Below are 15,266 nucleotides of genomic sequence, written 5' to 3'. Positions count from 1 at the left end.
CCCTAGATGGGAGAAAGATTTCCCCTCTGGTCCATGGCTTCCATGGCATGGGAGGGGCGAGAGCCCCTTCGAGATTGGATATGTCTCTATCTCTCTTTGTTTCTGCGTTCTAGATTCTGGCCTTTCACCGTTTCTTATATTCCCGGAGATCTGTAACTCGAATTGGGCTGAAATTTTAACACGATTTCTATCCGGATATTGTCTTTCTTGCGGCGAAAGAAGGGCACCAACCACCTTACGGGGTGACCACGAGGTCCAGGGGCACGCACCCCTGCCTCGTGGCCCCCTCGGGCATCGTCTCACGTTGATTCTTCTTCCCAAAAATCACATATATTCCAAAAAAATCTCCGTCAGTTTTTATCCCGTTTGGACTCCGCTTGATATGGATTTTCTACGAAACAAAAAACATGCAACAAACAGGAACTGGCACTGGGCACTGGATCAATATGTTAGTCCCCAAAAATAGTATAAAAAGTTGCCAAAAGTATATGAAAGTTGTATAATATTGGCATGGAACATTAAAAAATTATAGATATGACGGAGACATATCAATCGCCACCTCAGTTAGCCGACCAGGAGTCTGACATTGCCAAGACCACTTCGTCCCCCCACGGATTGCGTGGGTCAGGTGTGTCGGCATCGCCGCATCGTCGGTTCATCAAGCCGACGTCAACCATGTCACGAATTCCGTCCAGCATCATCGTCGTGTCGTCACTTCATCAAGCCAATGTCCACCACGGCGACCTGCTCCATCACGTCGGTTAACGTGGGGGCTTCAACATCACCTCGTCGACCTACTTTGTCACGTCAGCTGGACCGGGGTCTTCACCTCGCAACGTCGACCGTGTCGTGTTGTCACTTCACCGGGTCGAGCTCCTCACTCCACCACATCGAGACCGGCTTGGGGACTGGGACCTTGTCCCGCCACAGGCCTGGACCGCATAATCAACTTCGGGAGCATAAACAAGCTAAATTGCTTCCATACTTAGATTTTTAAATTTTCATTTTTTTAGTCCGGCGAGGCATCATATGTGTTGAATAAAGATGTTCTCTTTATTCTAATTAATTTACCCAAGTCAAGTCAGACTTGGGGGATGTTAAAGCCCTTACTTTAATTTGGGTCGTAATGGTCTAAGTGTTTTCTTCCTGAAGTCGTTTTGAAGCCTTTTACTATTGCTCCTTTTTCACCCCGAGTCTCTGACCAATAGTCGGATTGCCTTGCTTCTCTTCGCCACTTAAATTTAGTTCGACTAAATTGGCTTGAGAAGAGTTCCGTGAGTGTCTTTGGGACAAGGAGGTTGAAGCTGAAGGTTGGTTGGCTCAAAGCCTTGAGAACGGAAGCAAATCAAGTTAAAGCAAGGGAACCACAAATTAAATTTTAAGACCAATTTTGGTCGGCACCAAAAGTATTGACTTTATTCAACCATAGTGTTTTACATAAGTTTTTCAGTTTTTCCAGGATACTAACACTTCCAAGAGGCAGGACATCTTCTTGTCAAGGTGTATTGCGTTACAATTTTGCTAGCGAAATATTTTTTCCGACCTTTGACATCTTCCCTACCAAGGTGCATCTCGCTAATGTCAATGCGAGCTCGTTCACGAGGAGATAATGTCCTTGGATCGGCTATCTTGCCCAACTCGAGTCTCAGGGACTACTGCATTGATGATCCAATGCAGAAAATTCAAAGTGCAATACGGTTTCCGAGGAGATTTGATCCCTAGGTTGGTCGCTCGCGCCGGCCATGAGTCTCGGGGGCTACTTCTTATCGTGCTTTTGTCCTATGTAAACTACCTAAGATTAGATTCTAATTATGAGGATTAGAGGATCTACGTCTAGCTCTAACTGGATCAACTAGAACTAAAACTAGAGAACTAGAGGAGGCTTCAAAATTTGTGTGTCCAAAAGTGCCAAAACCTCCAGTATATAGGTTGCAGGAGGGGGAGAAGGCTCCACACAAGGGGGGGGGTCCCCTTGACCGACGATGAGGAGAGGGAAACCCCCTCAAATTCGACCTCTAACTTCCTTCTACAAGGGAGAAGGGGGCGCCACCTCTATTGGGCCCAAGTGGCCCAAGTAGCTTTCCACCACTTGGCCTTTTAAGGCCCGTTGATATTTAAATAAATATAAAAGCCTTGTAATCATATTTAGAGCCTTTTAATATTAATTTAACATCATCGAAAACTATTTCCACCTATATATAATTTATCTGTGTTACACGGTAAATCCTGAAACCTTTTCGGTGACCCTGAAACGCATCCGGTTCCTCTCGAAACTATTTCAAATATTTAATGAAACTATTTCATAAATATTTTCTCATTACTCTTGTCCTGCTAACACTCAACAGATCATGATTACCTTAAGCTTGTGACCCTGTAGGTTCGGTAAAACATACACATGAACAAAACCCTTTTCGTTCAATGACCGATAGCAGAATCATGGATGTCCATATTGATCACTATGTGTACATGAATGATATTCGAGTGAACCTTTGGTTATCATGTGCTATTCCCTTTGCTTCACAATACTTTAAAAACCCGAGATGAGATATATCGGTATCCTCTTGAGTCATACACATGCTTACTATACGGTCTCTTCGTTACTGGTTTTGTTCTTCTTTCTCGTTGACATATTCCGGCATCCCCGTGACCTAGTAACATGTGTCTAGCCAGACGATGATGGATGCCGTCACATCGAGAGGACCCTACGAATATCTCTCCATCGTAGGAGGAGCAAATCTCACTCTTGAGCTATGTAGTCCCTTGTCAAAATTTCCAATGAACCTGTAAGTTTCTGTTGTGATCATCATGTTATAGATGATGTTTGAGCAACCCCAAAGTTCATCGTACGATAAGAAGTGACTATGATACTCTCATGGTCTAAGGAACTAAAACACATGTTAACTCTCTGTGTTATAAAAATTGACTTCTCACGATTGTATCTCAAAGTATAACAAATAAGTCTGGGTCGATTCAATACGATCATTCTTTCAACGACATACTCTCAAAGTTGTTTTAAGACTATCATTACACTTAAGGATATCCTAAGATCCGGAAAATATGATTACCAACAACACTTGAGCTAGTCTTAGAGGCGAGACCAGGAATCTTATTTTACCGTTTTCATTCCACACGTGCATATGATTTTTCCACCGAATCGCACATTCCAGGATCATAAAAATTATAGCATAGAATATAAAATCTTAATTATGAATATTAAAAATATAATAATACAATATTATTGCTTCTAGGGCATATTTCCAACACTCTTCCCCCTTGATAAAAGGAGAAAGAGGACACTACTAAAAACCTAACTAGGAAACAAAACGAACAAGATGTACCATGGGCAATAAAATTGATTACAGCTACATGGAGATCGATTATGAGGTACTCCTGAAAAGGGTATCTAGCAGGGCAATCAAATGAGGAGATTAAAGTTCTGGGTCAATCCTCAAACATCAAAGTTGAACTAAACAAAACAAAAAACCTAACTAGCAAAAAACTGCTACTGTACTATCCTTCAATGTGCATATGTCGGAATCCATATAGGCATCTGCCATGAAATGGAATGGATAATAAAATTGCCATAGATAAAAAACAAGAGAGATGGGCGCGAAGAGGAGGAACCTTCACACGACATGGTTGATGCCCCAATCCATTGAAGAGAAGGAATGGACAAAAGGAAGCAACCTGGGAAGCCTCGTTGGAGTGATCTATGATCTCGGCTGGGGTTAGGGTTCAGATGTGGAGAATGAAGAAGAATAAAAAGGAAAGCAAACTCGGTGCGAACAGAAAGGAAAGTGTACGACCTAAGTATATAGACCAGAGTAGGGTGAATAGCAGATTCAATTTTTTCCTTCGTAACGTTGAATACTCTCAACACAACATAGCGGATAATACACGGAGTTGTTTCAGTTCCATGAAAGAAAACTATTTCTGAAGCAAAATTAGTTCCGAAACAAAATTGTTCCCGTTCCATGAAAGAAAACTATTTCCAAAACAAAATTAGTTCCGAAAAAACTGTTTCTGAAACAAAGTTGTTCCCGAAATAAAATGGTTTTCGAAACAAAACTAATATAGAAACAAAGCTGAGCAGTTTTAGTTCTACAAAACAAAACTACTATAGAAATAAAACTAAGCGGTTTCATTTCTACAAAACAAAACTACTACAGAAACAAAACTATCAATATTGATAGAATTGCACACATGAAACAATTTTACACACGAAACAATTTCACACTCGAAACAATTTTCACATCATAGATACAAAACATGCACAGTACTGCAAAATGTTCATCAGAGCAAGACTTAGCAGAATGACTAAGTAGCGTCATATGAAAAGTAGTTAAACATACAAAAAAACAACCTCAAGTACCGTGAAAGCAAATATGCAACACAACATTGCCACAGTACTGAAAGGAATGCTTCGAAGATCAAGTATCACAATACATAGATAGATATTGACTACCAAGGGCACCGAAAATAAACTGCCGAAGGAGATGCGATAGGATAGAAATTACCTGGGTGCTCAAGGCCGACAAAAGATTTGGTAAAACAATTCACTTCTGCAAAAGAGCTACACTTGGTTGGAAGTACTTGTGATTAAATACAAAAGATAAACTCTTTTCGTCCTATTCTCCTCAACGTGAACTTCCTTGAACTTTAATTGATTTTACTCGTGGTAGATTCTTCTAGGAAATCTCCAAACACTCAACAAACTTTTGCAAAAGATTTGGTAAAACAATTCACTTCTGCAAAAGAGCTACACTTGGTTGGAAGTACTTGTGATTAAATACAAAAGATAAACTCTTTTCGTCCTATTCTCCTCAACGTGAACTTCCTTGAACTTTAATTGATTTTACTCGTGGTAGATTCTTCTAGGAAATCTCCAAACACTCGACAAACTTTTTCTTCGGTGACCACATTTACTTTTGGTGCTCTTCGCAAACCACAATGACTCTTGGTTGCTGAAGGCTTTGACTCAGAGACGACAGTTACTCTTCATCACTCAAGCTAACGCCTAACCGTGTAGAGAGTTAGCAACTCTCAAGAGTAATAGGCACAAGAACTCTCAACTTAGATCTATTGTGATGCTCAACCACTATCTAAGTTTTCGGCTCTTGATTTTCTCTCAGTGGATTTTAAACATGAAACTCTCAAAGAGGGGTGCTCAATCAATATTTTTGGAATCTCAAGCAAAGTAGCCAACGAACAACGTTGGTGCAGGGTGGCTATTTATGGCCACAACCTTCCTACAAGGGAAATGATCATTTAGGACACGTGGTCCATTTAATGGCCAATCGGCACGTTTCCAACGGTCATATTTCAAATGCACACGGTGATACATCTCCAACGTATCTATAAATTATGAAGTATTCATGCTATTTTATTGTCATTCTTGGATGTTTTACAATCATTTTATAGCAACTTTATATCATTTTTTTGGGACTAACCTATTGACCAAGTGCCCAGTGCCAGTTGCTGTTTTTGCTTCTTTTTTACATCGCAGGAAATCAATATCAAAGGGAGTCCAAACACCGTGAAACTTTTTGAGGATTTTTTATGGACCAGAAGACTCCTGATGGGCTAGAGCAGCACTTGGGGGGTGCCCCGAGGGGGGCACAACCCACCAGGGTGCGTCTGGGGGCCCAGGGGCGCCCAGGTGGGTTGTGCCCACCTTAGTGGCCTCCCGCACCCCTCTTTACCCTATAAATTACTAAATATTCCAAAAATCCTCGGGGTTAACCTAGATCAAAAGTTCCATCACCGCAAGGCTCTGTACTCCACCGAAAACCAATCTAGACCCCGTTCTGGCACCCTGTCGGAGGGGGGAATCATCTCCAGTGGCCATCTTCATCATCCCGGCGGCCACCAAGATGAGGAGGGAGTAGTCCACCCTCGGGGCTGAGGGTTTGTACCAGTAGCTATGTGTTTAATCTCTCTCTCGCTCTCGTGTTCTTGAGATGGCACGATCTTGATGTATCGCGGGCTTTGTTGATATAGTCGGATCATTTGGTGTTTTCCCCTCTATATCTTGTTGTGATGAATTGAGTTTTTCCCTTTGAGATTTCCTTGTTATCGGATTGAATACTTTTATGGATTTGAGAGCACTTGATATATGTCTTGCATATGAATACTCGTGGTGACAATGGGGTATCATATTGATTCACTTGATATGTGTTTTGGCACTCAACTTGCGGATTCTCGCGGTGACATTGGGGTAATCTACGCATAGGGGTTGATGCACGTTCTTGTCTTTATTTCTTCGATAGAAATCTTGGGACACTTTTTGAGGTTCTTTGTGTTAGATTGAGTATTATGAATCTAAAATTATTTGGTGTTATTTTAGTACGAACTCTTGGATAGATCGATCGAAAAGAATAGCTTTGAGGTGGTTTCGTACTCTACAGATAATTTCTTCTTATATTCTCCGCTAGATTGGAACTTTGGAATGATTCTTCGTCGCACTTTGAGGGGTGGTTATATGATCAAATTATATTAGCATTGTTGAGAGATTGCACTAGCGAAAGTAAGGACCCTAGGCCTCATTTTCAAGCATTGCAATACCGTTTTTGTTCCCATTTACTATTTGCTACCTTGCTATTTTTATTTATTTAAATTATAAAAATGTATTTATACCATCCATATTACACTTTTATTATCATCTCTTCGCTGAACTAGTGCACCTATACAATTTGCCATTGTATTGGGTGTGTTGGGGACACAAGAGATTTCTTATATTTGGTTGCAGGGTTGTTTGAGAGAGACCACATTCATCCTACACCTCCCACGGATTGATAAACCTTAGGTCATCCACTTGAGAGAAAATTGCTACTGTCCTATAAAACTCTGCGATTGGAGGCCCAACTCGTGTCTACAAGAATAAAGTTGTGTAGTAGACATCACACAGCAACTTTACTTAAGGAACAAGTAAAGCTGACTCGTCTGTCCGAAACATATCTCTCGCGGCCCATAAGAACAACGTCTTTGGCTGGCGAGTAAAGTTTCAGACTACAAAGAGATTTCTCTCAGTCTTCCATAGGATTCGGCTACGCATCACAATAGACTTAAGTATCAAATACCTATAACCCTTTTAATAGTATGGTGGTCCTATGACTCAAATAAGAGAAAGAAGAACAGTAAAACAAATACTACGTCCTCGCTTCACCTTCAATCTTCTCGGACACTCCGAAGAACAATTGCTTCACTTCAGCAATATGTTTTTGGGATCGTCTCCAACACAAAATTTTCTCGATAACAAACTCTTCGAGACATGACAATCTTTTCTACAGCACAGATAACTTCCGAGGAAGTTTATAGCAAACTTCTCGGAAGTAGCAATCTTCTCGATATTAAGCTTCTCGAAACATATCAATCTTCTTTGCTGCAGATAACTTTTACAGAAGTTTGTAACAAACTTCTAGGAAGTAGCAATCTTCTCGGTAGCAAACTTCTTGGGAGATTATAGCAATCTTCTCAGTAGTCCAGGGATTATTTCTCTTTGTGCACTAGAAAACAAATCAGTCCCAAACTGTTTCTAACAACAATCTCCGAAACGCAAGGGGCAAGGAATTGTACCTACAAAAAGGACGAGTTGTCTAATCCAAACAAAAAATGTGGGAGGCCACGACCTCATTTTTGTCATGTTTTTGTTTTCGCTTTTATTCTTATTTTACTTCTATTTATAGTTCCAAATATTCTAAATAAATATTTAGAAAATAAATAAATAAAATATTTTTTAAAAATGTTAACCAAGCATCTGGAAATTGGTAAATGTGTATAAAGAAAATATTTTTCGTGTATACGAAAAATGTATACAAAAATATAAAATGTGTGAAACAAATTGATCATGTCTTTTTAAAAAATTAATCAAGCATTTCAAAAAATGTTAAACAAGTATTTTAAATTTTTTAGTTAAGCATTAAAAAATGTCTAATGTGTATAGAACAAATGATGACCATGTATTAAAAAAATCAAAATTGTATTTGAAAAATGTTAATCAAGGATTTTAAAATGATAAATGTGTATAGGAATAAAATGTTGTCATGTATTAAATATGTTAATCTTGTATTTGAAAAATATTAAGCAAGCATTTGATTTTGTTAATGTGTATGGAAAAAATATTGACCAGGTATTTTAAAAATGTTAACCAAATATTAGAAAAATGCTAAATGTGTATTAGAAAAAGTTGATCATGTATTTAGAAAATATTAATCAACCATTTATAAAAATTATACAAGTATTTAAAAAATGTTAATCAAGCATTTGAAAAATATTAAATTTGTATAGAGATATTGTCGATCATGTATTAAAAAATGTGAATGTTGTATTTGAAAAAAGTTAATCAAGCATTTCAAAATGCAAAAATGCGTATAGAGAAAATGTGGACCATGTATTCAAAAAAAGTTAATATTGTACTTGAAAAGTGTTAATCAAGCATTTAGAAATATTTAAAATATGTATAGAAAAATGTTGACCATGTATTACAAAATGTTAAACTTGTATGTAAAAAATATTAAACATGTATTACAAAAATGTTGTTGACATATACAAAAGAATGTGGAATGAAAGCCAAAGAAACAAAGAAAAATAAAAATAATAATGAGAACCAAAAGAGAAACAAAATAAACCGAAGAAAAAACAAAACAAAAAACAAAATGAAGAAACAAGTGCAAAAAGAATGAAAATTAGTGAAAACCGAGGAAAACAAAAAAGAATGAACCCGAGAAAACAAACAAAGAAAAATAACAAAAGAGAAAAAACCAATGAAAACCAAGAAAGAACAAAATAAAAAAAGGGGGGAAAAGAAGAAAAATCATTAAGAACCATAAAAGAAACAAAGAGAATCGGTAAAAACAAAGGAAATAGAAACCAAAGAAAAAGTGCTGAAGAAACAAAAGAAAACCGAAAAAATAAAAATAAAAAGAAATGGAATAGCAGAAAAGCCAGTACTCCCGCCGAGCAAGCGAGTGATCTTTTTTTTTCTTTAGACAAATCTTTTCTTAGGGGAAGCGAGAGATCTGACCTTTCTTTTGTCTTACCACACTCTTTATTACGGAACATAGACAAGGTTGATGGGAATTCATTTAGGTCCAAAGTATTAAGGAGCCACATATGGCGTCCCAATGAAAATCCAAGATCATGCTTAGCGAGGTTGTGTGCCTCAATATTGGTATCTCGTCCTTCGAAGATGAAGGAACATCTGACAAAGTGTCTTGATGCCGCTATAATCTCCTTGACAATGCTTGCACACTGGCCTCCCATACCTTCTTTGATGGCATTTACCATACTTTTGCAATTTGATGCCATGAACACATGTGACAGAGAGAGGAGTGCTATAGTCGCTATAAGCGAGATATAGCATTCGCGCTGTTTTGGGGTCACGGCAAGGAAGATTGAGAACCCACCCAAGCGGCCGACAACGGGGACGGCCCAAGCCCAAGCTTGCTACAATTCCGCGGGATAAATATCACAACGACCTTCTCTTCCCCCTGATCCCTCAAAAAAAAAAAACCTTCTCTTCCTCCTTTTGTTCAAAATTTGAACGGCGCCGCCATCCCCCAAATCGCCCCGTTTCCCCACCAATTCCCCACCCCACCTCGCTCCCCCAAGGTCGGCAGCCGGAGCGAGCGCGATGGCTGAACCCAACTCGTACGAGGAGCAGCGCAGGAGGCAGGTGGAGGAGAACAAGCGGAAGCTGGAGGAGCTGCGCCTGCACCGCCTCTCCGCCGCCGTGCGCGAGGCCGCCGTCAAGCCCATGCCGGTCAGTTCCACCCCTCCTTCCTCACAAAAGAGGTGCTTCGCTGTCCGGTTCCTTACCCCGTCTGATTTGCTTGGTGCGGCAGATCCAGGAGCTGAAGCTGCGGTATCTTCGCCCGCCGCCGCCCCCGACCCGGCGGTCCGGCCGCGTCGCCAGTCTCCCCAAGCAACCTGATTACCGCGACAAGAAAGCCCCGAGGTACACCCATGTCTCACCCAAACTGTTCCTCCCATCGAAATTTGTGATGCATAGGAATATGGATACTTATACAGGTCTAAATCTTGCTTAATTTCAACAGGGCATATGTTAATAGAAGGGGATTACCACCTGATCGTGTGTACGCGACCGACGAAGCTAGAGACTACGCCTTCACCAAGGCCAAAGAGCTCAATAACCAGCTGTCCTCTGCTCACCCCTCCTTCATCAAGCCCATGACCCATTCTTATGCCACGGGTAGCTTGCTGGTAAAGCAAGAAGACTACAATTGACGATGCATTATTTCCATCCCATCTAGACGGTAATGGCTTACTCGATGTTGATTTGGCCGGATATCTTGCAGACAATCCCGCGGCAATTCAAGAAGAGCTATCTCCCACGGTTTGATGAGATGATCTTTCTGGTGGATGAAGAGGATGGGGAGTTTCCCATGCCTTACATTGCCCAACATGGTGCCATCGGCACTGGGTGGAAAATGTTTGCCATCGGCCACAACCTAGCTGATGGTGATTGCTTGGTGTTCCAGCAAGTCCAGAGGACAAAGTTTAAGGTGAGATTCTAGAAGTTGTTCTAGAGCCATGTTTGGAAATCGAGGTATCTCTTAAAAGTTAAAACCACATGCGGTTTGAGTTGATAAGTCATTTCTTATGGACTTCAAAATGAGCATTATATGATTCTAAAGCTTCTAAAAAAATTGATTGCTGAGTTACTGGTGTTATCCACATGAATGTTCACATTTTAAGTTCGATGTTTTTGTGCAGTCAAACAATGATGTGATGTTGATCGAGTTACTGCATTTCGAAACTGGAATACAAATGAACAAAAAGGGATCATTAAGACATAATGATGGGGACGATCCATGTATATTAATTTACTATGACTAACAATGCAACCTCTATTACATAAATGATGCAGGTCTACATAATTAGAGCAAGTTCCTACTACGAAAAGGACCACTGTTGACGCCTTTAGCTTCAACTATTGCGACCACAACAGGTAAGTTGATCTTACCATCATCTCACTGGTTCGCAATAATTCAAGTGTTAAAAAATATAATTCATTTCTGTGTGCTATGTAACCATTTCTTTTTACTATGATGCTTCGTGCCTCAACCTTAATGATTCTTTCTCCATTTGATTTCCAAGATGTTCTTGAACAGTTTACACTTTTACAGTTTACCATACAATAGTCTTGAAGAGGAAATTCTGGTTTACCATTTTTTTTATCCCTAGATGCTCCTTGTTTTGCTGTTGTGCACGGTAGTTAAACTATGACGGTTTAAACATCATGTTGAAGGTTAAACAGTCAATTTCTATAAAAGAATTAACAATACTCTATGAATCATTACTTCCAAACTTATTCCACTTCTCTGTAGCCATGTTAAGTTGTTCAGTACTCCGCCATCAACCAGCACCTGTGCAAAGCAGTATATTGTAGAGATGTAAAGTTGCTATTTTGCCTTTGTGAGCGCCGAACATTAGCCTGACTTGGATATCATGTTTCGATTCCCATAAAAATTATACTCCCTCCGTCCCATAATATACGGAGGGAGTAGTATCCATCTTTTTTTCCTTATAAATTGTGTAGACTAATACATGTAGAACTGAATCAAATTAGTTGCTTCACCTTAGCTCCCGCAAAAAAAAAAGTTGCTTCACCTTAGCCTTTATACTATCTAATAACTAATTGGTTTGCTCAGTGCCTTGCAGGATGGAAATATATGACTGAAGCGAAGATCAATGGGAGCTTTGCTGTCCTGAAGTTTAATCTATTAACATGGAATGAAGAATGGTAGTGGAAACAAAGTATTTCATTTGGTTGGGTCTTTGTCTCTAGAAACTAGAAAATGTACCCTTTTCAGACCTTAAACGTATTCACCTATGTATTTTTGGGTATATTCGCTTTTAAATTATTTAATGTGCCGATGCTTTGGCTTCTGAACATACTTTTTTTTGGCCGATGCTTTCGCTTTTGAACATACTATACAGCTTTTTGTAATGCATGTCGTATAGTATGTTGTATTTTTCTGATGTAATCATGCATGTGTATGCACAGTCATTGTGTCAAGATGTTATCACAACAAAAATATTGTTGGGATGCCAATCACAACAATTTTTAGTGTCCCACCACAATCGTTTTTGTTCCTACCACAACAGAACATTTTTCAGTTGCAATAGTCTATCACCAGTTCACCATGGTAGTATTCCTTGGTGAGATAACCATTTGCTATGGAATAAACCAAAGCATCATCTTATTATTGTAACAGTGCCATTTGGGGTGTATTGCAACTGGAAAAATCCTGTAAGTGAGTATATTTGCAAATCCTTCGTTAACTGATTAGTAGCCTTTTCGCAACATCAACCTAGTTTTCCTAATAATTAATCCTACTTGACTAATAATTTGAGGATGCTAAGGTGATGACACTCTAGCAACGCGTTTGGTACCGCGCCGGTAATGTTTTTGCTGTATCGTATTCAGGAAGCGCCGCTTCCGGATATTCTTGCGTAAAACGTGGATCGTTTGCTTACTTCGGCCGAGTCCCGATTTCCAACCCCGGCGAATTCGGGCGGTTTCAATTTCGTGAAGGGCTGTATCGGGAAGCGTGTTTATGGAAAGCATCGTCGCCGAAACAAACGCTCGCTACGGTTTTAGAAACCGATGTAATCGGAAGCCGCCCTTTTTTCGGCGAACCAAACGCATCGTAGAACTGTTTTTAATGCACCATACAACAAATGAGAATCACCATCAGCCATTAAATGTCTAAAAGCTTCAAACTTAAGTACTCCCTTTCTTCCAGTTTGTTAGGTCCATCTAAAAAACAAAAATTTCTTAATTGTAAGGCGTGGTGTCTTGGGGATAGGCAAATTTCGTGCACTAAATTATGCCAAACTTTGATTCTCAACATAGAATCAACCATTGCGCCATGGGTCGTGCGTGTAACATTAATATGCTCTTAGGGCATCTCCAATGGCGACCTCGAACCACCCGCATATGCCCGGACCGAGCAGTCCAGACTAGTTGTGTCATCCAACGCGGTCTTGTATCTGTCCGCCGAGCGGTCCGGTCCACGTTTTCCCAGCAAACTGGAACCAAACATGCACAGGGGGGCTTGCGGGAGTTCGCATAGCAGACACGTACGACTCCGGTACCCCCGACCCACCCAAAAGGCAGGCCGAGCCCATGCTTTTGTAGCTGCCTGCCCTGTTTCCTCGGCAAAATCCCCACTCTCTTCTTCCATCCCGCTGCTCTCCACCCAATTCCCGCCATTTTCTCCCACTCTCTTCTTCCCACCCATTGCCACCGCCGCATGGAACTGGAGGAGAGCCTGCCAGAGATGGAAGAAGTGGTGGAAGTGCTGGAGGATCCGGACATCGCGCTCGTCCCGAAGATCAACTTAGCGACGCTGCAAAATCACCGCGTCAAAGTCGTCGCGTCAAAGCAAAAGCCATAGAGGAGGAGAGCCTCAAGAAGCGGGCCACTGGTGGAGGGCGTGTTGGTGCCGAACTAAAGGAAATATGCCCTAGAGGCAATAATAAAGTTGTTATTTATATTTCCTTATATCATGATAAATGTTTATTATTCATGCTAGAATTGTATTAACCGAAAACTAAGTACATGTGTGAATACATAGACAAACAGAGTGTCACTAGTTGGCCTCTACTTAACTAGCTCGTTGAATCAATGATGGTTATGTTTCCTAACCATAGACATGAGTTGTCATTTGATTAACGGGATCACATCATTAGAGAATGATATGATTGACTTGACCCATCCGTTAGCTTAGCACGATGATTGTTTAGTTTGTTGCTATTGCTTTCTCCATAACTATACATGTTCCTATGACTATGAGATCATGCAACTCCCGAATACCGGAGGATCACTTTGTGTGCTACCAAACGTCACAACATAACTGGGTGATTATAAAGGTGCTTTACAGGTGTCTCCGATGGTGTTTGTTGAGTTGGCATGGATCAAGATTAGGATTTGCCACTCCGATTGTTGGAGAGGTATCTCTGGGCCCTCTCGGTAATGTACATCACTATAAGCCTTGCAAGCAATGTAGCTAATGAGTTAGTTACGAGATGTAGCATTATGGAACGAGTAAAAAGACTTGCCGGTAACGAGATTGAACTAGGTATTGAGATACCGACGATCGAATCTCGGGCAAGTAACATACCGATGACAAAGGGAACAACGTATATTGTTATGCGGTTTGACCGATAAAGATCTTCGTAGAATATGTAGGAACCAATATGAGCATCCAGGTTCCGCTATTGGTTATTGACCAGAGACATGTCTCGGTCATGTCTACATAGTTCTCGAACCAGTAGGGCCCGCACGCTTAACGTTCGGTGACGATCGGTATTACGAGTTTATGTGTTTTGATGTACCGAAGGTAGTTCGGAGTCCCGGATTTTATCACGGACATGACGAGGAGTCTCGAAATGGTCGAGATGTAAAGATCGATATATTGGAAGCCTATGTTTGGACATCGGAATGGTTCTGGATGAAAACGGGAGTATACCGGAGCACCAGGAGGTTACCGGAACCCCCCCAGAGGTATATGGGCCTTATTGGGCCATAGTGGAAGGGAGGGGAAAGAAGCAAAGGAGGGGGCGCCCCCCCCCCCCCGAGGGAGTCCTGGACTAAGGGGTCCTCGGACGTCTGGCCTGATATCCATGGGCCGGACTGATGGGCTGTGAAGATCGAAGACCATACTCGTGTCCGGATTGGACTCTGCTTGGCGTGGAAGGCAAGTTTGGCGACCGAAGATTCCTTTTTTATGTAACCGACTCCATGTAAACCCTAGATCCCCTCGGTGTCTATATAAACCGAAGGGGATAGTCCGGAAAGGACACCACATATACTCATTACCATATTCCTAGGCTAGACTTCTAGGGTTTAGCCATTACGATCTCGTGGTAGATCAACTCTTGTAATACTCATATTCATCAAGATCAATCAAGCAGGAAGTAGGGTATTACCTCCATAGAGAGGGCCCAAACCTGGGTAAACATCGTGTCCTCTGTCTCCTGTTACCATCGATCCTAGACGCACAGTTCGGGACCCCCTACCCAAGATCCGCCAGTTTTGACACCGACATTGATGCTTTCATTGAGAGTTCCACTGTGCCGTTGGCAGAAGGCTCGATGGCCCCTTCGATCGTCAATAATGACGCTGTCCAAGGAGGAACCTTCCTCCCCGGACAGATCTTCGTATTCGGCGGCTTCGTACTGCAGGCCAACTCGCTTGGCCATCTGGAGCAGATCGACAGCTATGCCCTTCGCCATCA

General features: G+C 41.1%; 1 protein-coding gene across 2 annotated transcripts; it reads left to right on the top strand.

Moving 5' to 3' along the window:
* Positions 1-9,496: 9,496 nt before the first annotated feature.
* LOC125541180 (B3 domain-containing protein Os06g0194400) lies at positions 9,497-11,918 on the top strand. Of its 2 annotated transcripts, none has more exons than XM_048704645.2 (6): positions 9,497-9,760; positions 9,843-9,955; positions 10,056-10,221; positions 10,317-10,523; positions 10,889-10,969; positions 11,683-11,918. In XM_048704645.2, the coding sequence occupies exons 1-5, from the start codon at positions 9,632-9,634 to the stop codon at positions 10,934-10,936; spliced, it is 663 nt and encodes a 220-aa protein (XP_048560602.1). In that variant the 5' UTR covers positions 9,497-9,631; the 3' UTR covers positions 10,937-10,969; positions 11,683-11,918. The 2 variants fall into 2 exon arrangements, with proteins under 2 accessions (XP_048560602.1, XP_048560601.1); XM_048704644.2 differs by having other exon boundaries at positions 11,673-11,918.
* The last annotated feature ends 3,348 nt before the right edge of the window (positions 11,919-15,266 follow it).

This window comes from Triticum urartu, chromosome 2A (assembly GCF_056163025.1).
Source record: "Triticum urartu cultivar PI428250 chromosome 2A, HENAU_Tu73, whole genome shotgun sequence".
Taxonomy (NCBI): domain Eukaryota; kingdom Viridiplantae; phylum Streptophyta; class Magnoliopsida; order Poales; family Poaceae; genus Triticum; species Triticum urartu.
Note: the sequence above shows the minus strand (reverse complement) of the source record. Positions and strands in the feature narration are given on the sequence as shown.